We start from the raw sequence: 25,981 nt of genomic DNA, 5'->3' as shown, positions 1-25,981 counted from the left end.
GTCTGAAGAACTACCCAGAATTTTGCTGACTTTGGTTTTTGCTAACCTTTTGAGTCACGTTAAGTATCAGAGATTGCACAGGTGGAAGCTGGGCCCAGTTGAAGTTAATGGCATCTCTGGCTCTCACAATTTTCTCTTATTTTCAAGTGCAAAAAAAAAAAAAAATGGGGACTTTCACATCAGTTGGCAGCATTCAAGTCATCACCACCCAAACTCCAGCTGGTGGGCTTGAGAGAAGACCTAATATAAATTTCTACCATCAGCCATAGCAATAACCCATCAGATTCCCTTGTATTTCCACTACACTCACCCACATGGACCAGAAACAAAGACAGAGAAGAGCCAAGACAGCCAGGGAGGAAAGCAGGAAAGCCCCTTTGCGGGGCAGAGATGTTAATACTTGTTTCAAGCGATGCAAAGGAGAAAGAGGAGCCCCCCACCACCTACTTCAGGCACCGAGTCCATGTCCTGCGCATGCGTGGAGACTCGCCCCAGGGCCTCGGTCGGCGTGCCCGCAGGCGAGTGGCTTTGCTGCACCAGGTCAGGGAGATTGATGTGACCTGCAAAGCCATTGCTGGCTGCGTGGCCAGAACGCTTTTTTTCACCAGAGGTCTGCAGAGACACAAGGCATGAGGAAGAAAGAGAAGGGGGGGGAAAAAAAGGAGAAAAAGAAGAGAAAAAAACCAAACAAAACCAAGTCGTTGTCAGTCCCCCAGTTCCCAGAGCAAGCGCAGGAGAAGGACCCTCTCTGTTTCCATCCCCATGCAATCTGGCAAGCAGCAAACCAACCCCCCCACCCCAGGAGGAATAAAGACAGGATTAATCACAAAGTCAATGCAGAGTCATTAGCCACGTTACAGCGAGAGAAGCCTGATCACCATCATTTTGAGACAAGGAATGTAGGGCAGATTCTGCGCTTGCCATCATGGGTGCAAACCCCATGGCCAGCTCTCCCATGCGGCCACCGGCCACGGTGACGGCAGAATCTGACCCCTCGATCAGCATTAGCCTTAACGGCTTTGCACAGCTACGGCAGCGAGTAGCCTGACTGCAAATGCCAACACAGCCCCTGTCGCATGTTTCTGTAACCCAAACCAGCAGTGAACAGCGGCAGCATCGGCAGGACATCGGCAGAACGACGGGCATCTCGCTCTGCGCACCAGGTTCCCAGGGCCCCCCCGCGGCTCCCCTTCCTCTCCATCCCGACCTCGTGCAAGGCAGGTGCTGGGAAGTTTCTCCCTTCCCTGCCTATTGTTTTGAGATATTTGCCATTTTGATGAATCCCACCTACCTGGAGCACATCAACAAGATCGTTACGGAGACTTGCCCATTTACTGGGATTAGTGGAAAGCTCCCTCTGAACAGGCTCACCAAGTTTCTGACCAGGCCTGACAACATTTATCTTTTGCTCACTCATTACCATCACCTTCAACCACCTTGCCGTCCCGCCAAAGAGCAACAAGCCCTTTGCCCAAAGCCTGCCGGCCTCAGGGAATCTGTGCTTTGATGGCTACGGCGGTGGTGGGCAGCAAACAGTAAGCGCCCACCACGAGGCTGCAGTTTGGGTTTCTTATCACGCTCCCTCCTCCCAAAGGGGTTTCCCAGCTGCTTGTCTCGCCCGTGGCTTTTAAACCCTTCTGCATCTCTGTTTTCTCGAACGGCCTTGCTGGCGCGGCACGTGTTTTACAGTTGTGATGCTTAACACCAAGCTCATTTCAGAAACGGCTGCTGTTACAGCAGTGACTTGTCCTCCTGCTCAACCGTATCACCCTCCCTGCTACAGGGACGCGCAGAGGGCTGCCCAGGCTGCGGGGATCCCTGCTCTCAGCAGCTCCACGCCAGTGAGGGGTTCAGTGGGCTGTGCATTGCTGCCCAGCTCCAAAACTTGTGGAGGAAGGCAGCAAATATGCTGCAACTTCTATTGCTAACTCCTTCCTCTCTTTCAAAGTTGCATTCCTGTTTTTTCCCTTCATATGCGAGTATTTTATATAAATAGAATTCAGAATTAAAATGCTGCTCAAGCCTAGCTTGCATTTGATCTAAACATTCATCCTTTATGATTGCTGACTCCAATCTCCCCTCCCTCCTTCTCCTCTCTCATCCACCTCCTTTACATGCTGGCAGGAGAGTGACTCCCCTGTTTACTAACTGCCAGAGCCTCCTGCACCCGCGCCAGGAGACCTGCTACCCATCTGCGTTTCCAGCAGCATCATCAGCATGTTCCAGCAACCGGGAAACTGAGAAACATCGGGGGAGACCTTCCACAGCCTTCCTCTGCCTCATTCCTGCAGTACCATCCATCAGGATTGCTCCCGCTGCAGCCTTACCTCTGCAACACCGGAGCTGGGGACCGGGAATCACATCCATGTGGGATGCCCAGTGCCTGCCGCAGCCGGCTCGCTGTAAGCAGGACCAGCCCCTGGTAAAAGTCTCCAAACGCTCTACAAACACTGCACGCCTCTGACGGCTACACGGTGGCAAAGGTTGGGAGGAAGAGGGGAAACTTTGGGCCAGGTTCCAAGTGTATTAACTAAATGCTGTAAATTGAAGATAACTTCTGTTGCCGGGAGCTATTGTGGGATTACAGAGTCATTTGTATGAGCATCTCCCCGCTATGCCCTGGCATGACTATTCACTGCTGTTTGTAGTTCTGAGAAACATTTGCACTTGTCACATTAGCTCTGAGTGTAAATTGTATTAACGAGAGCGCTAAGGAGCACAATTTACTCAGTCATTTTGTGTTCCGGACACACAGCACAGTTAGTTTTTGTGCTTACATGGGCAAAACCTCCTGAAGATGCTCCACGGAAATATTTGTTTTACAACTTACCTCCCTCACCATTAAAGTCCCTTCCCTTGAAATATTGCTAAACGTATCTGCATGGGAAGTCTCTAGCCCGTGGGTTGTCACCATTCCCAGGTTGTACGGCTCATTGCTTCCAGGAATTCCTGTTGGTCTGAGGACAGAACAGAAAAGCATTAATGATGAATATTTCCTTTGCTAAACTAGATGAAAAATCCTCTAATACAGTATTATTTCAATAAGGGTAAGGCTTTGTATCTCACAGGAAGAAAAATTAGAAAATATATCCACTTAAATGTACAGGGAAATTACTTATGTTGTCAGAAATACAGCAGCAGGGTCAGGCTGACACACCACAGACAGAGCATGGAGACCAAAGAGAAGGGCCGTTCTCGTCCCCAGGTGCCCTGAGAAGAGCACTGCCGAAAAGGTAACGAGGAGTTGCAGTCCCGCTCTACCTTACATCATTTTTTCCTACTTAGGAAAGTTTAAAAAAAATAATTCACTCCCTTTATTCCCCATCTCAACCCCTGAAAAGGGCACAGTGCATCAGAGCATCTGATGACAAAAGACAACAAGGGAGGGGATGGGGTTTGGGGGAGGCCTGGGCAGGAGGACAAGCTGTGTCCTGTAGCTCTCTGCTGTGTTCCAGGCGAAAACGTAGCCCTAAGCCATGATTTCACCTTGAGTTTGTTTCTGTGCTCCTATGTCAAGAGAGAGGCTGGAATTTATTCTCAACCACACGTTAAATTTTAGGACTGCCTGAGAGTGGATGTCGCAGGTGGTGAGGAGCCACCGTTACTTTATTATTACATTCTTAGCAGACCAGCTGCTTAAATATAATTCAAATGAATCCAAAAGCAAATGACGAAAAGCCTCTGGATTACCCAGCCCTGCCTGTGTGCCGGAAAATGTCAATGGTGCTTATGAAGACATTGCTGATGTGACCTGTTACTTTGCATTTAAAAGCCATACAGACTGGTTGCTTTCCATCATGAGATATGAAGTAATTCACTCTTTAACACGTCATCCATACGGTGAGTGAATGAACGGCTGTGGTAGCCCCGAGGTCCCAAATTTCAGTGTCACCCTTCAAGAAATCCCTGGACACGAGCAAGAACTGGCTTGTATAGCCTAGAGAAGAGGGAGGTGAAGGGAGTCATCACAGTCTTCAGACGTAGAAGAGGTATCTGTAGAGATGGAAGGAGCAAACAGTCCCTCCTATCCACTGGGACACAAAGCGACGGATGAGCTTATGCCGCAGCAGGAGAGACCGGGGCAGATCCAGAACGAAGAGCAGCCCAGCACTCAGGGAGGATGCCCAGGGAAGTTTAAAAATGGGTTACACAAAGATCACTCGGAAGGTGCAAGAGAAGATGAGATGAGCTCTCTTGGCCCTGGTTTCTAATGGAAAAACACTGAATGTAGGAAAAATAAAGCTTTCATAGAAAAATGCCCAACTATATCTAGTCTGAGCTCGAGTTAAGGTTCCTTTTGTCTGACACGTCTGGCTGCAAAGCATTCAGTGAGATACTTCATCCACTGAAAATTGCTGCATCAAATGCCAAGGTGTTTGGTGGAAGGATGTCAGCACAGAGTAACCACTCGTGATTGAACTCCTCTTCTGCGAGCAGCCTGAGGCCCCTTCTTGCATGCGTGACTGCCCATCCGACTGCTGCATCCTGAAGTCTCCTGACTTCCTCCAACAAAGTCCAAGAGCCCTGATTTTTCTTCTTCTGCTGGAAGGAAGCTCCAACCCAGCAGCTTGGCACTCTGCATAACAGGGACTCCCTGGGTCTCCTTGCCACCCAGAGGGCTTCTCTGCTGCTCCACGCCCCACCACTACGAAGCCAGGTACACCTATATCAACTAATAATTCATTTAGCAGGAAGAATGGAAACGAACTGATTAAAATGCAAATAATCCCCTAAAGCCTTCCCACACCTCCTCTGCGAATTCAAAGGGGCAGGAGTCAGAGCCCATTCCAGGCGGAGAGCCCCCAGAACTCCCCTGCAAAGCACCGGGTAGGGAGCCCGGGCAGGGATGCTCCACGAGCTCACTCTGCATGGTGGCAGCTGTTTTGTGTGTGTTGAAGCTATGCTGCCCTCCTCCCTCATCAAGAGATATTTAAAAGCACAAGTTCCCATGACCTATAATGGGGATGCAATAGTACAGTCTGCTGACTTTTTCATTTCAATGTTTTAGCCCACCATGTTTTGCTACCTGCACAGTGACTGAGCCAAGGACAAAAGTCAAAGACAAAGATTCAGGATTATTATAATCCTGGCTCTAACAGTTGGCACTGGGCAGGCCACCAAGTACTGCGCTTCTGTGTGGCTTGATTTGGGGCACGACCAGGCAGAAGAGCAGGCAGAGCTTTAGCACGCCAACCCTGTGTGCAGGACCCAAGGTGGGGATGAAGTCAGGCCTGTCCACTCTGGCCAAAAACCCGCCTTGCTCATCAGCAGGAATAGGTCCATCAGCTTGGAGTCCAAGTTCACTGAATATGCAGTGGAAATAATTCCATTTTTCCCATTAAGTATCTCCAGTTTGGACCAGGAAAAAGACCCATCTGAGTAAACTATCCCTGGCAACTGTGATGCCGTTCCCAGTGCCAGCCACCGAACACCGACACGCTTTGGACATGTCCCGTATCACAGGTATGGCTCCTCCAGACCAAGACACACCGCGCTTTCATGGTTTGCCCCCCAAAAGAAAGTGCTTCTTACATAAGCCGTGGGATGTCACTGACAGGCACGGTCCCATCGTGCGTCTCGTTTTCCCCATCCTCCTCCTCCTCCTCGCTGCTTTCCGACTCCTCGCTGGAGGAGGAGTAGTCTGTCACCTTCTTCAGGGGGCGATTGGTTTCTTCGATGCGCAGCTCCCTCAACTCTTTGGCTAAGGCCGTCAGATCCTAAAGGGGATGGGGGCAAGAAAACAAGAAAGCGATGGTTATTATATTTAAAGCGAGGAGAATGTCACATACATCTCTTCAAAAGCCAATGCTAACAGCACGAGCAACAAGAAATAGCTTTACAGAGTCGTTACAAACATGAGACGAATGTAAGACAATGTTTGTAGCATGTAGCATTTATTAAACAAAACAAAACTGATTTATGCTCACTGAAAAATCAATAGCCAACCTCTTCTTTTTCTGTTTGGAACGTGTATGTGCATATATATACACACACTTATATGTATATAGACAACAAAATTATATTTGTTGGAAAAGGTGAAGTTCAGTCACCATCATAGTAAACTGGAAAACAACATCATTTCAAAGATTGGCTCGGAGAATTTCTCCTGCAGGGTTTTCTCTTCTTTCAAACTTCTCAAAGAGACCCCGTAATTGTATTTATTCTGTAATAAATGCATCTGGGAAGGAAGCAATGACAGCATCTCCCATGGAGTGGTGCAACCCCCACATCAAGAGCTGCTTCCGTGGTCAGTCTGGGCCGTCGGGCGGCTGCCGAGAGGCGGTGAGGAGCACGAGGAGACGCGCCCGGCTCAGCCAGACTTTGGAGTCACAGCTCTGAGTCAGCCACACGATCAAAAAAAAAAAAAAAAGCCCAAAACAAAACAAAAAATCCCTCAGCGGGACCCATTAAGCACTTTATGTGAAATGTGGCAGCCTACAAGCTAAGGGGAAAAAAAAAAAAAAGCCTGGAAACAAGAAAAAAGATAGGAGCAGTCCCAAAGCCTAGTAATAATTTTTCAGTTTACCATGACTTTGATGAGGCCTCAGACCCGACAGTCATATAAAATAGACACTGCTATTTCAAAACAAGGAACATGGCAGGCACCGTGTAGAAAAGAGACTTTTTGTTATCTTACATGCTTTTATAGCAATGCAGGGGGAAGCAGTAGGGCAGAAAAGCATGAGAGCTCGAATTAGAATGGGTTAGAGAACTCTGTTGCACAAGACATGCACATGACGAACAAGGCATCGCAATCATCAGTCTTACCATTTCTCCCTATATTAGTGACCGAGGTAGGCATCAGTGCATTCGGTCAGAGATAAAGGATTAGGGAGAAAGAAACTCATTGAAAAAGACTAAATTCCACAATTGTCTTACGGCCATACTCTCATTTACTGCATTTCCAGTTTACCGTTCCAGCAGGGCGACTACGGCAATATTAATTATGGTTGCAAAGGGAGCTCTTAAAATCTATCCCGTCGACACATGGAGAAAACGATGGAAAACTTCTATGGCTGAGATGCAAACCCAGTTTATTTTTTTAATCGTGAAGCAGGAATATTTTGCAAGCAATTGGTACTTTGGTTATTGGTGACCCACACCTCCCGGCGGGCTCCCACCGGTGGACAGCCGCACATTCTGCTCCCAGGTCTGCCCTGCCTGCCCTCTGACGTACAGCCAGAGACGCCCACGGGCATCAGAGGGCTTTGCGTCAGACCCCTAAATATCTGTATACCAAAGAAAGCTATTTTTTAACAAAAAGATCAATCCCTGCGATGGGTATTGTATGTCCCTCTCCAAATCCAAACGCTCTCTGTACCTTTGAAGAAAGGCTCTTTACCAGGGTTAAAGAGAGAATGTGGTTTTACAAGAGTTTACTTTCAATGCCAACATGTTTGTGATTGAAACGCCATCAAATCTGCAGTCATGACAGCAAATTATTTTAATTAGCGCTGCAGCAGCTTCTATGATACGATTGTTTCTTTTCCTAAATAAGAATCAATGAAAATTTGAACAGCTTAACAATGCTTTCCATTTAGAGTATAAAATACGCTCTTTATTGAGCACTTGCCTTTGAGTTGGATTAGAGCTTTCTCAACTTTGAAAAGGACTTTACGACCGCATAAGAGCCTCTTAAAATTGCAGCTGAAATTCCTGCAGCACAGGACTAGCACTAAACCCTTCTCTATCACAGCGATGGACTCTGAAAATTACTTCTTTTTTGCACCTTCCATGCCTAATGTGCTTCAAGGCACCCTATCAGCCTTCTTTGGTCATCACTAGAAGATAGTCAAGTATTTTAAAAATCAGCTTAATTAGTTTTTAATAACTAATTTGGAAGTTATAACAGTAATAATGCTCCCAGACAATATCATCAGATAACTCCTATTTCCTAGTTAAAGCTTTGCCTCGGGATGGTTAATTCTTTGATGCTATCATTTTCTCTAAGTAATGAGCACTTTGTAGGATTAAACGGCTTCACTGAGTTGCTCTTGGACCAAAAACAATCTGACAACTAGAAAGAAAGCGCTCTGTAGTTCCACATGTGTTTGAAATGTTATTACTGAGGGTGACACAATACATAAGTTAGCAGTATCAGTGCTCTTTAATTACTTTTAATTACAAAGACTTCTTGAGATTTAATATTTGCTGGAATCAAGTCAGATTGGTTTCCAAAAATCACATAGCTCATTGAACCTGAATTTAGCACACACACGCTGCCTCTATTTAGACACTGATTTATGTGCTTTTTTCTTAACAAAGCACCTCATTAAACAAAATGCATTGCTCATGTTTTATCCAAGAGAACAAGTTAACTAACCAGCACATCTTCCTTCTTTCATATCTTCTATCTTTAGAGGAACGAGGCTGCAGGAGAGGCTGCTGATGCCGGTGCTTTCCATTGCAGCCCCGCAGTTACCAGCGTGCGCAGCGAGTGCGCCGCAATGCGTGTGTGAGGCAAGTCAGATGCTCAGTCGGGAACGTTCGGTCTCTTCCCATGAACGTTTAAACACTCACCATCGGCAGATGCGCACACTTTTAAAATGGTGAAAAAGGTGTAATTCAGGATTCTCACTTTTTTAAGAGGATGGATGAAGACTAGCATTGCCCATCAACATCCACGAGGGCTCTGCTGACTCTGGCTTTACGGCTGATGGTCTGGTCCATAAGAATGAATTACCCACTGTATTCCACTGCTCTGTTTTCCTTTATTTGCCAAGCGCTTTCGTTCAAATTATTAGGCTTAAAATGCAATTGAAATAACGCTCGATGGCCCCACTGAAATCAGTGGGCGGCCGGGGGCTGTAGCTGGGAGCAGAATGTGGTGAGTGGTGCAGGCTGCCTGGACCACCTCCGCCAGCACGAGAAACCTCCACTCTTGCTCTTTCAAATACACCGAACGACGGCAGCACCCTTTGCTCCGTGTGTGAAAGTTGGCTGCTTCTTGCCACGGCCTCCATGCAAGCGGTCTGGCCAGCGGGTTTCGGGCAGCCCACGGCTGAGCAGAACGCACCGGCAGCACCGCTCCCCTCCCCGTGGGCAGGCTCCCTGCGCCGAAACGCAATCGTTCGGTCTCCCATCTGACCCAAAATTGCATCGCCACCTTTTTCAATGTCAGCACCAAGAAAACCCGGTTCGATATTAAGCGCTAACTAGTCAACCTTGCATAGGCATGACCCACTGAGAAAAGATATCACTAACCTCATCTATAGCTTTCTTATAGCTCTGTGGGTAAAGGAAGAATAATCAGCATCAGAGGAAACAGATCGGGACAGGAAAAAGCCAGAGGAAGGGCAAGCAGGTTAGAAATAAAATTAGAATTGTTAGCTCAACGCTGTGGAGTGTAGAGAAAAAAACCAACATCAACAAAACATTAATACACATTAAAAAAGAGAAGCAGTGGAAATTCATTTTGTTATTAGTCTGACTCTGCAGTTTTAAAATACAAACGTCAACAGCATTACACCAGGAGGAAACACTTCGGTTGAGATTTTGCTCAGAATCATAAAACGGGAGTGTACAGAAACCACTACCAGGTTTGGTTTTAAGCTGTGAAGGCTGTCGGGGGCCGGTCGCCAGCCTTCCCGAGCAGAGCATCCCTCCGCCGGGCTGCTGCGGGGGGACATGCAGCACGGAACACAACAATGTGCCATCGGCAACCACCGTGCCCAAGCTAGCAAAGCCCTTAAGCATCTGCTTCACGTGAAAACACAGGCTTAAGTGCTTTCCTCTAGACTTGGGCTCCTGATAAAAACTCATGCACTCTCTTAAGCATTCAAATCTCCCATGGGCTCTCGCCATACCACTGCTTTCCAGTCTCTCTGCTGGAGGAGCAATGGTACTAGCCTCTTTTTTGGGGTCCCCGCGGTTGTGCTACTGCACCGAAGGGAAACGTGGCCAAGCCGGCTGGCAACATTCCCACGGGAAATAATTTCAGACTCACAGCGGGTCGGCTCGGTCGCGTCACGTCCCTGTTGTCTTCCTGCTTTACCTTGGCGGGCTCGTGGGAGAGCACAGGGGAGCCTTCGGGCTTGGCATTCCCTGGGAGAAAGGCAAGCGGGGAGAGCGGGAATTAAAACGCTGCTGAAAGCCATTGCTGCATCCCATCGCCTGGGACAGGTGGGTGTGGGGGGCTTCATCGTCCTCCCCTTGTGCCGCGGCACTGGCAGCCCCTTCCCCAGCTATTTGCCCATGAAGCGCAGGAAGACAGTGGTGAAAACAGACGAGAACATCCCAGGCTCAGGACTGGATACCCTGTAAATAGGTAACTTTTGTCCAACTAATAAAGTTTAACTATGTTTTGCTTCTGTTGTCTCAAAAAATCCTCCTGCTCCTCTCTACTTGACTGCATGGAGTGTCCCTCCAACAGAGCGACAGAAACCATAATCCAGCCCAGCCTCCACCGACAGCCTTCTCGCAGTGTGACTGCCCTTTTTTCTACTAAAGAAACAAATCCACTGCAAAAGAGCAGGGCATGTGATAAATTAAAAGCTCTGCAGCATCTGACATTGCTAGGACATTATTTGTCACAGGATTCCTCATTAGTAAATACAAAAGCAAACCAAAAAGGACAATTGGTGATAAACTGCTTTTATTGACTACCTAGAGAAGTGATGATTTAAACAACAGACACGTCATCTTATGGCCAAGTCATAAAAAATTCAGAGCATGGAGGCAGCATTTGTTTTAATGTGCTTCAGCCCTGGGGATTTATACTGCGGGGCTGTGCCAGAAATGCAGATGTATGGGCTCTATGTGCTTTAGCAACTCCTACGGCGATTAAACGGGGGAATGGAATATCTTTAAGAGTGGCTCTAAGATGAGAGGAAACAATTCGGCTAGCAACATAAACCCAGCGTATGCACGGCTGCCTGGTGAACGCATTTTAGAGAAAGCTTCTTACGGGCTAATTCACTCCTCTGCTCCCATCTCAGGCTTTGCACAAAGATGAAGCTCGGGGGGAAAAAAGGAAAAAAGAGATACCCACCCAAAGTGAAACACAATCCCAAAGAAAGCATCACAGAAGCGAGCTTGGGTCAATGAAGATAGGAAGCATGCTGCTATTTTTTTTTTTTTTACCCTACAGCATAACCCCCATCTCCTTTTGTGTAAGTCACTCGGCACTGCGACGCTTCAGTAGAGTGCGGGAGCAGCGCACACTGCCATGGGCATCCTACACCAGCATCCAGGCAAAAGGGAGCGTCGGCATCTCTGTTTGCAAGGAGGCTAGCTGGTCACACAAGTATGTCAGAAATGATGAATCCTTTGACTTTTTAATTCTTTAAAAAACGTATCTGAGATCACAGGCCTCTTGCCCTTCCTGCATATCAAACAAGCCTCAGAAAGCACGCCCGGTGCTGAGGGATGTTTTCGAGAACCTTACCTCTGACTCTGTTGCGCTCGCTGGAGCCAGCCTGGGAGCCGGGCTGGGACCCGCCCTGGGAGCTGGGCTGGGAGCTGGGAGTGCTGGAGCTGGAGGAGCTGCCGCTGCTGGTCCTCTGCAGCGGGCTCTCCACGATGGGCTCCGTCCGCCTCAGGTCCGGGTTGCTGCGGGAGCACAAAACAGAGGGGCACCGTCGGATGGTGCTGCAGGCACCTCCGGGGCTCCAGATCCTTCCCACAGTGACAGGGACGGTCGGAAGGGGAGGAGACACCTCCTCTGCCGGAGAAGACAGGGCTGGGGTCTTCTCTTCTGAAGCTACTGAGCCTGCAAGCCCCGCTGAATCCATGGGAGCTGAATTAGGCACTCAACATCTTTATGGAGGCCAACCACAACCATGATGAAAAACTGGTTAGAGCAGCTTTCTACTCTTATTTTGCCAAATTCGGCAAAAATTAAAAGATTCTTTGCTCAAAACTCCCCTTCAGCCTGTAGATGTGCAATGCTGGAGTTATCTGAATTAACCACCAATATTCATCATAAAAGCAGGAATCTGCAAATCGCTGTTAGACAGAGAAAGAAATATTTCAGCGAAGAAAGGATCTCAAGTTTGCAGCAAGGCTGCAGATCACTTTTGCCACTTAATCACACTTCCCAATTTTCATGGCTTCACTTTAAACTTGCATAAGATATCCACTTTTCCTTGATTTCTTTCACCCTTGTGAACATACATACATCTAGAATAAAAAGCGTCCTCGATACACAAAGAGTGACTAATATCTCTCAAAGTATCAGAAGCCTTTAGGAAATTAATTCTTATTTGGCACTGATACGACATCAGAAGACATGTTCAATGCAGAGTTATGCAATTTGGTTTTATACAGTATTCCTGTTAAGTGATCTTATTATTCAAAGTCCTGTCAAAAATGTATAGAAAGCTTTCTCCATCAAGTCTAATTAGGACCTTGCGTATATAAAAATGATGTGGTAGTACTGCCAGATGACATAGTGCAATTGCAATTGGAGGGCGTGCATGCGAAGCACAAGGTGTGCAGAGCGCGCAGGCCGCGTCCCTCGGAGAACGACCCCAATGGTGCCAATTGCGCAAAGGCCCGTTGCTGTAATGGGGTTGTTGGCAGAATCGTTTGGACACTGCTTGGCATTGCTATCATCAGAAACCACCGCCTAGTGCTGTCTTGCATTGACGCAGGCGGGTATTAAAATGATGAGAGCAAGACAGTAACTTTCTGTGTGCAAGGGAACATCCCCTCATTTGTTACAATAGCGTAACAAATAAAAGAAAGCATATTTTAATCATATTTACATTTATGCACGGGAAGAATCAAGAACTAATAGGAGAGGTGGTTAAAAAGGAAAATTGGAGAAATGCTACAGTACTGTGAGGGAAATGAAATGTGAAACCATTTCACCGAATACTTAGTTTAATGGACATGGTAGCATCCTAATCATTTCCAGTTTTCATCAAACTGAAGGGCTCCAGCTCATGCTGTACAGCTGACATGTCCTTAGCTAAATTAATTCATGAAATGTATTTGAATAAAATAGTACTAATAAATTTACCTGTACTGACCAGGAGTGGGACCAGAAGGCTGAAGGTGACACTGGGCAACCTTCAACTTGAATCCCACAGACTCCCATTATCCTTTTTATTTTCAATACTATCACTTACTAGGACCATGCAGTCCAATACCCCTCTGCATTTCAAATTGTCCTTCAAGCAACAGCTAAATAAAAGAACAACATTTTCAAGAACTCAAAATGCTTCAGCCTTGAGCAATAAAGAGGAACTAACCATGATATGCATGCTTTTTGTCTAATTTAAAAAACAACAATAAAGATTCCTGCTCCTTCTGCTACCCCTGCCAGCTACTTGAAGCTGCTGCCCGCTGTACACAAGTTTGCTGATGCATGGTTGGGGCACTGAGCTGGAAAGAAAGGCGTATGCTGAAAACTGGTGACAGCACATGGCTACGAACATCCCAGTGTTCGCTTTCTGACCTCACCCTAAAAGGACAAGGCAAAAGAAGAAACCAAGGAGCTCTACCACGGAAGGCAAGGCTGCGTGGAACACGTATTTACCCTGAGATTTGCCTGTCTGAGTTTCTAGATCTGCCCACGAGCCTCTGCAAACCAGAGACAAGCTCTCGCACAACTAAGCCACGTTTTTTCCATCCGCCTCTGAGTAGAGCCCGCCAGCTTCCCTGCTTGTTTTAAACATGCCCATGGATAGCTCTGGCACGGCAGATGGCAGATGCAGTGCAGCATCCTTCCTCAGGGTGCTACGAGCGCGCCCTGCACACCGCTGTGCCGGAGAGCTCAATCTGCCTAAGCTAAAGGCCCTAGTGCTAGGAAGCTTAAAGGAATTTAATCCTTGATCTACATCTAAGGAAGATCTCACCAAGCTGTATCAGTGTCTGACCCCCGGCACATTCCTTGGTCATTATCTGTGAAAAGCTGCTCTGACAGTAGGAAATGTATGGTATGTATCACTGAGATCTCCCCACTGGCTTACATGGACCCCCTTATAGGCAAGAGGTGACACTGGGAAAACCAGAACCTAATTCCACTAAAGGGAGCGCCCAAATTCCTGTTTGACCCCACAGCAGCAGATGCAGCATCCCCCTCCAAACCCTGCAACGTCCAGGAACGTATTCAGCCCAGGGAGCAAAATGTCCAGGGATCCAAGCGCTCATGGCCTTTGCTGTCATTACAGAATACTAACGAATGCAAAACGAGTTCATCCCAGCGACAAGAGAAGCATTGCAAATCTCGTGTTGTTACCAGCGAGCAAAAGCAGGGCTAACCCCCAGCCCATTTTCGGGCTCCCCAGCTGGGCAACGCCAGGAGCGCAGGCAGTAGCACCCTGGGATCACTCCTGCCCGTCCCCCTCGATGTCCGTACCTTGCCCGAATGGGCTGGGAGCCCAGCCGGGGCCCCAGGGCGCTGCCATTCCCTGGGGAGTTCTTCCTTGCCAGAGCAGGGGATATGGAAGTGGTTCGTTGAGGCACCTGGAAAGGAAGGGAGATACTTGCTGTCACCAAGTCTGCCCCAGCACGTCAGGCGGCCGGTGGCACATCTGAGAGATCACCTTTCAGCACTGCCTGAAGACTTGACTTACAATTGATTTCCCACTGAGAGATATGCAATATTTATAGCAATTGAAAAACACAGAGGTCTTGGCTTTCAGAAGGAATCACCTGAGTGTGAGACAGAAACGAGCTGCAAAGGTGCGGTCAGGGAGCTCCCGGCAGAGGAGCCCCGAGCAGCACACAGAACAGCCTGGCTACCATCAAACAGGGCATTCACTTTTTCAAAAGCTGAATGTATGCACACACACATATATAATCTAAATCCAACAAACCCCAGAAAAGTATTTTATAAGGTAAAATTCAGACAAAAGTGCATTTCAGCAGCCACGGTGGAGTTTTTAGCATCTCTAGTTCAGATACAACATGCACCAGCAGGGAGAAGGTGTTGACTGGTGGACAAACAAGAGGATTGACAGTGGAAAGATCCAGACTGAACCACCTAACACTTGCAATCAAACTCTATGACCTTTGTTGAGCTTCAGATGCCGCTACCAAAACCCCGCTGCAGGCACGACGGCTCACCACCAACACCGCCAGCAGAAACCCAAAGCCAGCGGCAGCCTACAGGTGCTACGGCGGGTAACCCCGCAGCCCGGCCTCGTCCCGTGGGAGCACGGGCATCGCCACGCGGCCGCAGGTGCAGTGGTCTCATCCCCCGGGAGTGCAGGCTGGCGTGGAAAGGCACGAGATACTCACCATGCAATGCCTTGCACCAGATAACAGAGAGGCCAAGGGCTTGGTAGGATTACAAAAAAAGGATTAGGCTTTTTTTTTTTTTTTTTGAGAATAAACATGCAGTTATGTTAGGGAAGATAAAGAGATTTAGAGAGAGTGAGAGCTTTATATTCTGCGGCATCGCTAGCTACAGCTTGTCTCATTAAAAAGCAATCTCCCCTCCAGGTAGGGTACTCTGCAGTTGGGACTTGGGGATTTTTTTACCTTCCTCTGAAGCATCCAGCCGTAAGCACTGGCAGAAACAAGACCCCGGACCACAGAGACAGCTGGCCCTGCCTCACGGGGCAGTCCTTTCGTTCCCGCTTACAGACACATCAAACCCACTTCAGGCAGTAAAACGTGGTCGGACTCCTCGTGGGTATTACTGCCGACATGACGGCCTGAAATGTGATCTCCCTTCCACAGCTCGTGTTCCCTCAGTCGAGGGGGAAAATACTCCATCGTGCTGGAAAACAGCTTTTTACCCAGGAGCAGGTGCCATGGTCTCACCGCGTAGCACATCACCGCAGTTAAGAGATGCCCTTCTCAAAGGACTCAAGGCAAAAGCCAAACTTAAATTGCAAGGGATTTCTCAAAATTGGGTTAAAACCAGGCAGCCACCCTTCTGCACTACTGAGGAGCGAAGCACACGAACAACTCCAGGAGCAGTTGGCTTGCTTTTCCTCTTAAGTAAGCACCAACGTCTCTTATCACTTGGTGGTAGCAGAAATAGAATTATTATTTATATATGTGACATGCCACCGTAGATTGCTTGCACAGGGAGGCTTACCTCGTAGCGGCTGTTTTGCTCTTAAAAAGGCAAGTCATTTACTTTGTTTATACATAGAAATACTGCCTCTCAATCAGCGACAAATACTGCCTCACTGTCACTAATCAATTTGTAATCATTTTTTTCTCTGTAAAAATCCTCCCAGGCTGAGCGCTGATTCACTGTAAGAACCTTCTTAATGGTCAAGTTATAATTCTTCCAAAATGAAGGCGTATAAACAACGTGATCGAAATATTCGTCCAGAAGAGTCTTAATTAAAGAGGTACTGCCACACGCTGCCAAAATGTCAATGAAGGTATAAAGCTGCTGGAGCCTTTACAAGTCTTCCATCAAATATTGATTGCAACTGGAGGCACGGTACCGGACTAAAAAGGACCCGTCTTATTGAGTATGACAAATTTTATGTTCCTATAATTCTATTTAAACAGAAGGTTGTTTTTTATCCTAGGGAAAGGAGAAATTAATTTGCTTTGGCCTCTGTCTGGGCTCGAGAACTGTCCTTGCTGGAGGGTAACACTATTTTGCAGCCCTGTGTGTTCACCCGAGAGCGGCTCCCAGCATCTCGTGCAAAACCTGCCTCGGGAAATGCAGCCCCCCGGCAGGTTGGTACCCGCCGCGGAGCCACGGGGGTGGGCTCGGTCCTGCCCGCTCTGCTTTGCCAGGGGTGCTGAGCACAGCACCGTCCCGCGGGGACTGAGCTCCGGGATTGCCTCTTTGACGTGCTGAAAGTGAGGAGCGATAGTGTTACCTTTGGTGGAATGTCTTCCTCCTGCCGTAACCAAGAACTTCGGTCAAACTTTTCAATGCGAGGGGGCAGAGGAGGGTTTTCTGAGGTGGGGTCCGAGTTCTGCCTTGGCATCTCAGTGCGGTGAGAGGTCACCGTCAGAACCTCCTGAAACCCAGCCAGTCCCTTTGCAGGCTGTTCATGCAGTGACTGAGACCCAGACAAGGAGCTTCCTTGGGATTTCACAGTGACCAGATGTGGAATCTAAGCACCAAGTCAAAACAGAACTATCAGTACAAAATGGAAAAAAAAAAAAAAAAAAAAAAAAAGAATAAAAAAAATATATTTAAAAATTTGATTTAAAAAAAAAAAATTTGATTAGCACTTCGGATGCACTAAAAAGCCCCCTCGGTTTGAGATCAGCACTGCCTTGGTTTCAGGAACTTCTGACTTCTAGCGCTTCAACGCAAGATCTACTAAAAATCACGCTCGCGCAGCTCAGCCTTTTAAAATCAGGCAGCGTCACGCTTCGGTCCTGACCGCTCCTGCGTGCGCAGGGTGATGCGGCTCGTGCCGACAGCCCCGTGGGTACCACCCCAGGAGCAGGGGCAGGCTCCCTCCTGCCAGCTCCCGCACGCGCCGTGCCCGCCCCAGGCTCTGCCTGCCGCTGGCCGGATTTCCAGCTCCTACGCCTGCACCTCCAAGGTTCTGCTAATGAGGTTTGGCATGGATTTTCCTTGTTAAAAATGAAAAAAAGAAGGAAACGATAATAAATAATAATTAATTAAAAAAAATCGTCAGGAATTCTGAGGCATAGATGGCTTAAAAAAAAATATCTTGAGGCATGAGTTTCTATAGGTCTATGGAGCCCCTATCCCATGGATCAACCCTATAGATCTAAGGGTTACGAGTGAAAGGAATACTGACATCTGTTTTGGGAAATTGGAGAAATTCACAAAGTTAGAGTTTGTGAAATCAGAGCTTCTTCCCAGGACCCTGTGAAGCTGCACTTCTTTGATACAGTGGGGTTGTAACTTTTATTTGACATTTCTACATACACGTCTATGCACACATGTACACGTATCATGTGAATATGCGTCTGTATGCATACAATTACATGGGTCTCTGGGTTCCAAACAACCTTTTCATTAGTATTTTACTGCCAAACAAAAGTCTTTGCAGGTGTTGACAATACAGGTCGTCAAAAAGGTCACTGAAAAGTATTTGGTCAATCAGACAGATTACAGTGAAGTGGAGTTTTACCCACTTCCCAATGTGTATAGACCATGTACATTGGGGAAAAAGAGCTGTTTAAGGGCTTTCCTGCATGTATTTTGTTTAAAGCTGGCATTGTGCTGCTGACCTACAGGTGCCCATACCACACGTGGATGGCACTTAGTTGGCACATTTCCCCATAGAAAGCCCACGTGGACATGGAGCAAAGGCTTTGTACTTCCCTCTGAAATCCCCGCTGGAGTCTGCGGATCTGCGGGAGCACTTCCAGGGGCTGGACCAGAGCCAGCACTGACACTCGGTGCAGAGCTCTTGGTGGCCGAGTACTTACAGACCTCGTGGCTGGGAGGAATTTTTAGATGGTCATGGTGATCTATGCCCTCTCCAGATGTGTTTGTGACTGATGTCAACTCAATGGAAAACCAAAACAAAACCTTGAATTAAAGCAGCAAAGAAAGCAAAACCTCTTTCTGATGATCCTCAGCATCAAAGCGTCCCGGGTCTTTTGTACCAGGCGCTGTGGTTTTTTTTTTAGACCTTTACATAAACCAGGTCCAAAGAGGAACAGAGCAACTGCGGCACTGGACCAGACCAGCGGTTCCTCTCAGTCCTCCAGTTTGTTTCTGGCAGTAACCAGTACGTGATGCTTCAAAGGAAGGTATAAACCAGCGTGATGTTTCTAACACATGGAGGTGACAAGAGGAATCCACTCATGAATGTAGATGCTGCTCTTACTCACGAATATGCTTAAGGCTGAGAAACCAGGGAGCAAGACACTATTTCCCTCTAATCCGCTCTTTTTCTTGTTACCTTACCAGCACCCCCAGCATCCTGGCTCCGGTAGGTGAGCCTGCCAGGGGAAGCACCATTACCTGCGGGTCCACGGGTCGGAGCAGGGGTGGGGTCCGGGCCGGCTGCACACCGCTAATGCTGAAAGACTCCGACCGAGGAGGCAGGTTGGGGTCAGAAATCCTGTTGGCCACCTTATGGGGCATGGCCGGCGAGCTCTGGCGATTGAGCCGGGAGCGCTCCTCCACCTGTGGTGAGATGGGGACAGTGGGTGAACGCCCCAGAAAAGGCCATTTCCAATTGAAAACCAGGGTCTGCACACACACACACACACACACACACATATATATATATATATATATATGGAGAGAGAGATATATAGAAAGCTCTTTTCTCTTTAGGTATATCATATATATTGTATGATCATGGAATCCAAGTTACCCAGCAGATTGTGCAACAAATGCATTTTAAAGACACCGAAAGGACTATTTGTATTTATGCGCCTAATTAATTTCTGAATATGAAATGGAAAAATAAAGAAAAGGCAACATGCCTCAGAGAGGTGTTTCTAGAAGATGACTCCTGAGAAGCTCTTGCTTCTTCTCAAATATATCTTTAAGCAAGGGGATCCTTTTCCTTCACTACTATAAACACCACGAGGAGTGCTTTTGTTTGATCTGAATAAAAGAATAAACATGGCAGCCAGAAAATGGCTGGCTTTGATCTAGGTTTAGCGAGTCTGGCACCTTGTCATGTACAGAAGGGGAAAAACCTCTACTGCTGATAGAGAAATAAACGCAAAGCCCACTGCTTTCAGTTACCCTTGATCAAAATACAGTGGTTTCGGCTAGCCCAGGCATACGTGCGATCTGGGTGCTCCTGCAGTTAGACTGTATGCATTGATATTCATGCAGCATATGCTGTGCAGAATTTCTGATACCTCAAGATCTGACGTATATTTTAATTGACATATCATTAACGTGTTAAATACCCTTAGCATGTCTTGATTCCACCATCTACAACGTCAAGTTAAAAGGCAATCCTTAAAACAGGTCCGCTTGGAAAGAACCACAGCTCTTGCTTAAGTAAATAAATACTCATGAAACTAAAGAATCATTACATTAATAAAAATGAATCTTTTCCTCTTTCAGATACTGAGCAGGAGTCAGAGTAAAATTTGGGTAAGCGATTTCGTGTTATGGACTCTTTCCTTTCTAGTTCATGAGGGACCACCTGGGCCACTGCTGTGTCCCAAGAGGGCGTCACAACTTCGCCAGGCGCTGCCCGCCAGCTAGCAAAGGCCGTGCACAGCTCGGTTCAGCAATGCCCACAGGAGCGGACGCAAGGATGGGAAGGAGAGCAGGGCGGGAAGGAAAACTCCCCCTGAACAAGGGAGCAGCAGCACGAGCGCTGGGTTGCAGGCCCGGTCCAGTACATCTCCTTATCAGCCAAGCCTTGGCACGAACAGCAAGCAGAGACGGTGCTGCCGCCGAGTCCTCTGGCTGTTTGCAGGCGCTCTCCGGCACGCTGCCAAGCCGTAATGCGCAGCTGATTACGGAGGACTTCAAAGCTTGTGTGGAGGAGAAGGCAGGAGAGTGATGAAACGGGGATGTCTGTGTACCGGGAAGGAGAAAAGCACTTGGTTTTCCCACTGCCAGCATCTCCTTGCTAGCATTTTGTTGCACCAGCACAGCAGAGGATGCTCTTGGCACTCTCCAGCTGTACTTCATAGAGCCTTGCTGACTCCACCATTAAGCAGAGAGGGGGGAAAAAGCAGCAAAACCCTGCAGGAATTCATCATTGCTCCGGTTCCAGCCATCTCTAATTGAACTCAAGGTTCCCCTCAAATGGGAAACATCCCTAGCAGCTTCTGTGCAGGTCCCAGTGGAAGGCTGCTAATGTTTTTATACATCACTTCAAAGTGAGAGAAGGATAAAAGCCACGGGGACTGAAGGAGGAGCTGACGTGCGCGTTGGCTGCTGCAGCACGGCTCATGACGCACAGCTGAGCCCCGAGCCCCTGGGAAGCTCGGAGCTGCAGGAAAGCACTGCAGGGCCTGGCCACCGCATGGAAAATGTCCGATTAAACCCATCCCCTCCTTTATACATGGTCGCATACGGCATAGACCTGCCCAAACCCATCCTTCAGCTGACCAAGCTTCTTTGTCACTGAGAAGTTAGACCTGGCTATCTGCATCACTTTGTTTAGCAAATCCTGGTCCATAACAGAAGAGCCAGTAATGGAGAGAGCTGCTAATTACAGTACTGCTGCTTAGAGTGCTAATGCCACGTCCCTGGCTGGATCGTCAGAGGGTCCCAACATGATGTCCGAAAAGGCCCAGCTAGTCCTTGATTCTAAGAAGAGATGTGCCTGGGCAAACAGGGCAGGTCTGGGACAGCACCCAAGCTACATCCCAGGCTAACTTCCCCTGGCATAACCCTTCACTCCCAAGAAGATGAGTAGAAGGGACAGCAGATGGAGATGTGCATCCATGCCTGTTGGTAGGACTATTTGATCAGACTGTTTTGCTTAGCATAAAAAAGAGAAATCCTTGACTGGCTCCAGGGAAGCTATGAAAGAGGCAGTACAGCCTGGTTCCTAACCCAGAGCTTCGTCTTCACCAACAGGCCAGTCCCTTGACGAGGGGCTGCAGGGACACAACCGCGACAAGAGTGGCCACAGCCTCACCTTTATGCTTTGCCCCACATCTGCAGGGTCTGGGAGTCACCATGTGTGCGGTGGGAAAATAAGTGTATAAAGGAGAGGTATGAAAAGCAGAGAGGGGCATGGCACAAGGAGAACTCAGCTGTGGTGATCAAGCTCCTCAGAGAGAAGACTTGAGACCTATCAAGGAGCATAAAAACAAGGACGGCATGGGACATCATGCAAAATCCTCAGGAAATATCCCAATAAGCTCTGCAGAGCCTCCAGAAATTGTAGGCTGAGCACCAGACTTGTCTCTTCCTTGTTCCCAAAGGAAAACAAAGTCTCAGTATTTCTGTTAAATTAGCACGCACAGGCTGGGTATGGAAATTGCTAAACTATAGCAAGAACCATGGTAGGCTGATTAAGTATCAGCGCAAGTCTATCCGTATAGCCAGCAAGGATGGTACTTCAATATTTGCAGCGAAGTAGATGAATTGTGCTAGAAGCAGGACTATGCAATAGATAAAACAGGGGATGGAGGCAAGAGGAGTAGTTTTGGGAAGCTCCCAAGGGTGTTGTGTCAAGGCAGTACATCAAACTGCTGCTCTCAAGACGTGGTTCTGCAGAAAGCTGCAGAGGCACCACCGAAGTGGAAGCCTCTCCCGTCAGAGGCGGCTCAGCACATCTGGAACATCTCATCTGCAGACCCACCTACCAAACCGCTTCTTCCACTGGAAGGGCTGGAGAACGATGCTGCAACTCTGAAAATAATGTTGTCCGGCACATCGCCACCGAAAGACTCTGAAGACTAAATCAGAAGGGAAAGGAGAAACCCAAGGGAGTATAAAGAGGTGAAAAGAGTTTTTGACATGCACATCTATCTCTGAACTGTTCGTATTATTGGCCTTTGCTTAGCAACGGATAGCTGATTGAATTTCTTGAGCATTTGATGCTTGTGGGTATTGTGGATGCAGCTGAGGGTTGTCAAGAGGAAAGACCAGGAGACAGCTATGTGTTGGATGCACATCACATCTCTGCCAGGACTAAAGGGTGCCAGACATTTGGCAGCAGAGGAAGAATAGGCAAGTTATTAAAAGATCTTTCTGCCCAGGAGCAGGGTTACAAAATTAAACCAACTAAACACAAAGAACTTTAGAAAAATTAATAGCAAGAGTGGGCACCAGTCTTACTGGAGCCACCACAAAGAGATTAAGGAGAAAGAGTTTGCACATAATCCTGAAACCGCACTGCAGACAATGCATGTCTTCGTCTTTTCAAGACTATTCAGTCAGGCAATAATTAATATTCAAGATCTCGCAATTGTTACAACAATTCCCTCTTTTTGCTGGAGAGAAAAAGAAAATGGGCAATGTGGCTTGCCTTCCTGAAAATCATGAAAGAGCAGCAACCCCAAGAGATACAGCCCTGAGCACGGGAGCAAAAGCTGTCTGGTCCTCGTTCGATTATGGGGAACGGAATTAGCGTTCAGCAAGGAACCCTGTACAACCACCCTCGGCGTTCGCCCCTGACCCCCAGCAGACTTGTGGATGTGCCAGGAAGGAGCATCAGGAGCTCCTGGCATGCCCAAAAGTCCCCAGCTATGGCTGAACTCCTCCAGGAGGGATCCATCCTCCTCCTTGCATGCCCTCATGGAAAAACCTCTTTCCTTGCACAAACATACATGCCGACGCCAACACACTGCATTGAACTGGGAGTGTTTCCAGCACAGCTAGTGGCATCTGCTGGAGGCTGACCCAGCAGAGCGCTATCTGCTGTATATATTTCAGACCAACCTGCGTGTCCAGCCCTGCGGATGCAGACAAGCACCACCACGCTCCTTGTTCTTGCCTACCTCCTTGGCCCATGCTGGTTTCTCGCTGGCATTTATCCCTTCTTTGTAATGGTAGAGGGGTTTCTTCTCTGCCGGCCTCTGGTCCTGCCGCTGCTGCTGCTGCTGCTGCTGCAGGGAGACCAGGTAGTCCCGCTCCTGCTGGAGCTGCCTCTGCAGCCTCTCCGCTTGCCGCTGCTCCTCCAGCTGCTTGCGCTTGTACTCCTACCCAGAAGAAAACACAGTGACACGGGTGCCCGGCCAGCCTGTAAACGCAGGGCTGCAAACTGCAGATTTATCTGTTTGGGTGGAAAATTGAGCCTGAGTATCTGAAAGGCTGTTTTCTGGCAAAGTTCATTGATTTGAAAGGCTTTGGGGACGGAGCTGTAAAACATCCTGGAGGAGAGACATTTGGGAGGACAGAGCCAGCAAATTCAGAGTTGTGACCCCGGCGTTGGCACTTTGCGGCTGGTGAACTGCCCTGTCCGTCAGGATCAGGGGGTGCCAGCGCTGCCTCGCCAGGGAAACACTGTGAGACCCCCCCCAAGGCTCAGACATTCCCTTATGAGTTACCATTGACTTCGCCCAGATTTTTCTGGATGGGAAGAACAAAGCATCAATTTGATGAGGTGCCAAACATCACCGGGTCAGCCAAAACCCAACTGAAGTCAAGTCCTCTGTAGGACGAATTTATTGTTCGTGGGAAGGGCCGCACAGCTGAGCCAGCTGTATGATCTTTCTGAATCCCTACAGCTCTGTGAGGTTTAATGAGCAAATAATTTTGAAAGGGCCTTTTTAAAAGGCCAGGGCTTGTGCGAGGGATTTTCTTTTCCCTAAATAAAATTAATAGCAAGAGAGAAAAAGAATAATCCCTGTGGATTAAAAGAAAACACAGTGAGAGTAACAGCTAACAGCATTAAAAAACTCAAAAATAAATTAAGTTAAAAAAAGAGGACATCTAGAATGCAAAGAGCACAAGAGGGAATATACAGCGTTCCTGTGAGGAAATTAAAACAAAAGCCTTCACTCAGAATATGAAAACCCACATGGCAGGGTGGGTTTGCTGGGTGCAGGCACGCGACAGCTCGACCACGCTCCAACATGCTGCCAGCAGCCTTCGAAATTACGCGGCAACAAAGAGGGCCGCTCCTCTCAGGAAGGTACAAGCATGCCGATGCCGCGGAAGGGATGCAACGAGAGAGGCGTGCACCGCGAGGGGACCCAGCCCGAAGCGGCGGCGGGGGAATTGAGGCATGCTCGCGGCCACGGCGTCCCCCACGTCTCGGCACAGCAGGAGTCACTCGGGGGATGTGGGTGTACGAGGGCACATGCGGACGCGACACAGGCAGAAAGCGGCAAGCGTGGCTGGGGCCTCCTATTTACCAGAAGTAGCGCTTGCTCCTGCAACAACTGCTGCTGCAGGATCTCTAACTGTCTCTGCTCCTCCTCTAACTGTCGCCTGATGTACTCCTGGAGGCATGGGCAGCAAGGATCAAAGGAAAAAGAAAGAGAAGGTAAAAGAGACAGTATTTCCCAAGAGGAAGAAGAATGAGGCGGGCACCCGCATCCATCCCGCCCGAGAGCTGACACTGATCAATCAGCCCGGGCACCCTCCATCCCTGCCCAAAGAGCCTGGGGCATCCATCACTCTACAAGGGACTTCCAAGGGTAAAGGGGGAAAACCACTAGGAAATGGCAAACATGAACTGGGAACACCACAGAACCCCACCCTGGGAACCAGCGGGTGGGAAAAACCTGCATCAAGTGTCTCCACACCTGCGGGCCAGCAAGTGGACCCACATGGAAATAAATGACGGCGGTGGAAAGCGACACACGCGGTGTTAACAATTAAGCAATTTGCTCTCAAGTGGCAAAAAATATGAGTGTTTACAAGACAAATCTCTGATTAGAGGAAGAGGAATCTGCACTGAAGGCGATCGCCCTGCTCCTGCCGGGTTACCTGCTCGTGCTCTGCGCGCCGCCGCTCCTCCTCCCGCCGCATCTGCTCCTCGTAGTGCCGCCGCTGCTCCCGCTCCTGCTGCTTCCGCAGCTCCTTCTCCCGCCTCTGCTGCTGCGGGGGCAGGAGGCACAGGTCAGCACCCCCACTCCTCTCCCCGGGAGCTCAAAGTCCTTTTTGTCACAGTTTTTGGGGAGCCACCTCACCCAGTGACCCGCAGTGCTCCCGCCTGCCCGAGGAGATGCCCTGCCAGCAGGCAGGTCCGTTTGGGGTGGTAGAGGGGGCTTGTTGATCCCACCTCATCCTCACATGCTCCCGTGCCCAGCACTGGCTACAGAGAACTCACGGCATTCCCCCAGCCAGCACTGGACCATGCAGGCAACCCCATTTCTTCTCCCACTTGCAGGTGAAGCCACGTGGGCATTGCGTGGCCCCCACTTACCAGTGTGCCCAGCTGGTGGGTTAATCAGGCCCCGGACGCAGGGGGTCTCACCCCAGGAGCCACACAAGTCCATCACTTATGAGGACCTCGTGTCTCGGCCCCAAACCCACCCATGAGGATGAGGGAGGGTGCTGGGGGAGCTACTGCCCACCGAGAGGGAAACATGTCCTTCTTACATTTGCCGAGACCAGAAGCTAACACGGAAGACCCCAAATTCAAGGGTTTTTCCTTTTTGAAACACAAAATGAGCAGGGTGAAGGGGCTGCCCCTGCCGCCCTCAGGCCACCCCTGCCCTCTGCCTCCGGGGTTGCATCCCTGCTTGCTTCGGCTCTATAGCATCTTTGCCAACAGCAACCCAGGGCGTT

The 25,981-nt window shown here is 48.6% G+C and overlaps 1 protein-coding gene across 5 annotated transcripts in view; it reads right to left on the bottom strand.

Annotated features, from left to right (window-relative positions):
• Positions 1 to 25,981, bottom strand: part of TNIK (TRAF2 and NCK interacting kinase) — a 164,991-nt gene that overhangs the window by 13,946 nt on the left and 125,064 nt on the right. The window contains exons 13-23 of one of the 5 annotated variants that reach the window (XM_087738403.1): positions 25,178 to 25,288; positions 24,601 to 24,687; positions 23,242 to 23,442; positions 18,827 to 18,991; positions 16,746 to 16,985; positions 14,306 to 14,412; positions 11,387 to 11,550; positions 9,947 to 10,044; positions 5,533 to 5,717; positions 2,831 to 2,957; positions 448 to 612 (exon numbers count right to left, since the gene is read on the bottom strand). In XM_087738403.1, the coding sequence (XP_087594529.1) occupies positions 448 to 612; positions 2,831 to 2,957; positions 5,533 to 5,717; positions 9,947 to 10,044; positions 11,387 to 11,550; positions 14,306 to 14,412; positions 16,746 to 16,985; positions 18,827 to 18,991; positions 23,242 to 23,442; positions 24,601 to 24,687; positions 25,178 to 25,288 (1,650 nt within the window). The remainder of the gene's footprint in view (positions 1 to 447; positions 613 to 2,830; positions 2,958 to 5,532; positions 5,718 to 9,946; positions 10,045 to 11,386; positions 11,551 to 14,305; positions 14,413 to 16,745; positions 16,986 to 18,826; positions 18,992 to 23,241; positions 23,443 to 24,600; positions 24,688 to 25,177; positions 25,289 to 25,981) is intronic. The other 4 variants (XM_087738404.1, XM_087738406.1, XM_087738407.1 and 1 more) reach the window with 4 other exon arrangements.

This window comes from Nipponia nippon, unplaced genomic scaffold, assembly GCF_047370975.1.
Source record: "Nipponia nippon isolate SJK-2023a ecotype South Korea unplaced genomic scaffold, ASM4737097v1 scaffold_7, whole genome shotgun sequence".
In the NCBI taxonomy this organism is placed as follows: Eukaryota; Metazoa; Chordata; class Aves; order Pelecaniformes; family Threskiornithidae; genus Nipponia; species Nipponia nippon.
The sequence above is the reverse complement of the archived record's forward strand: the minus strand, read 5'-3'. Positions and strand labels throughout refer to the sequence as shown.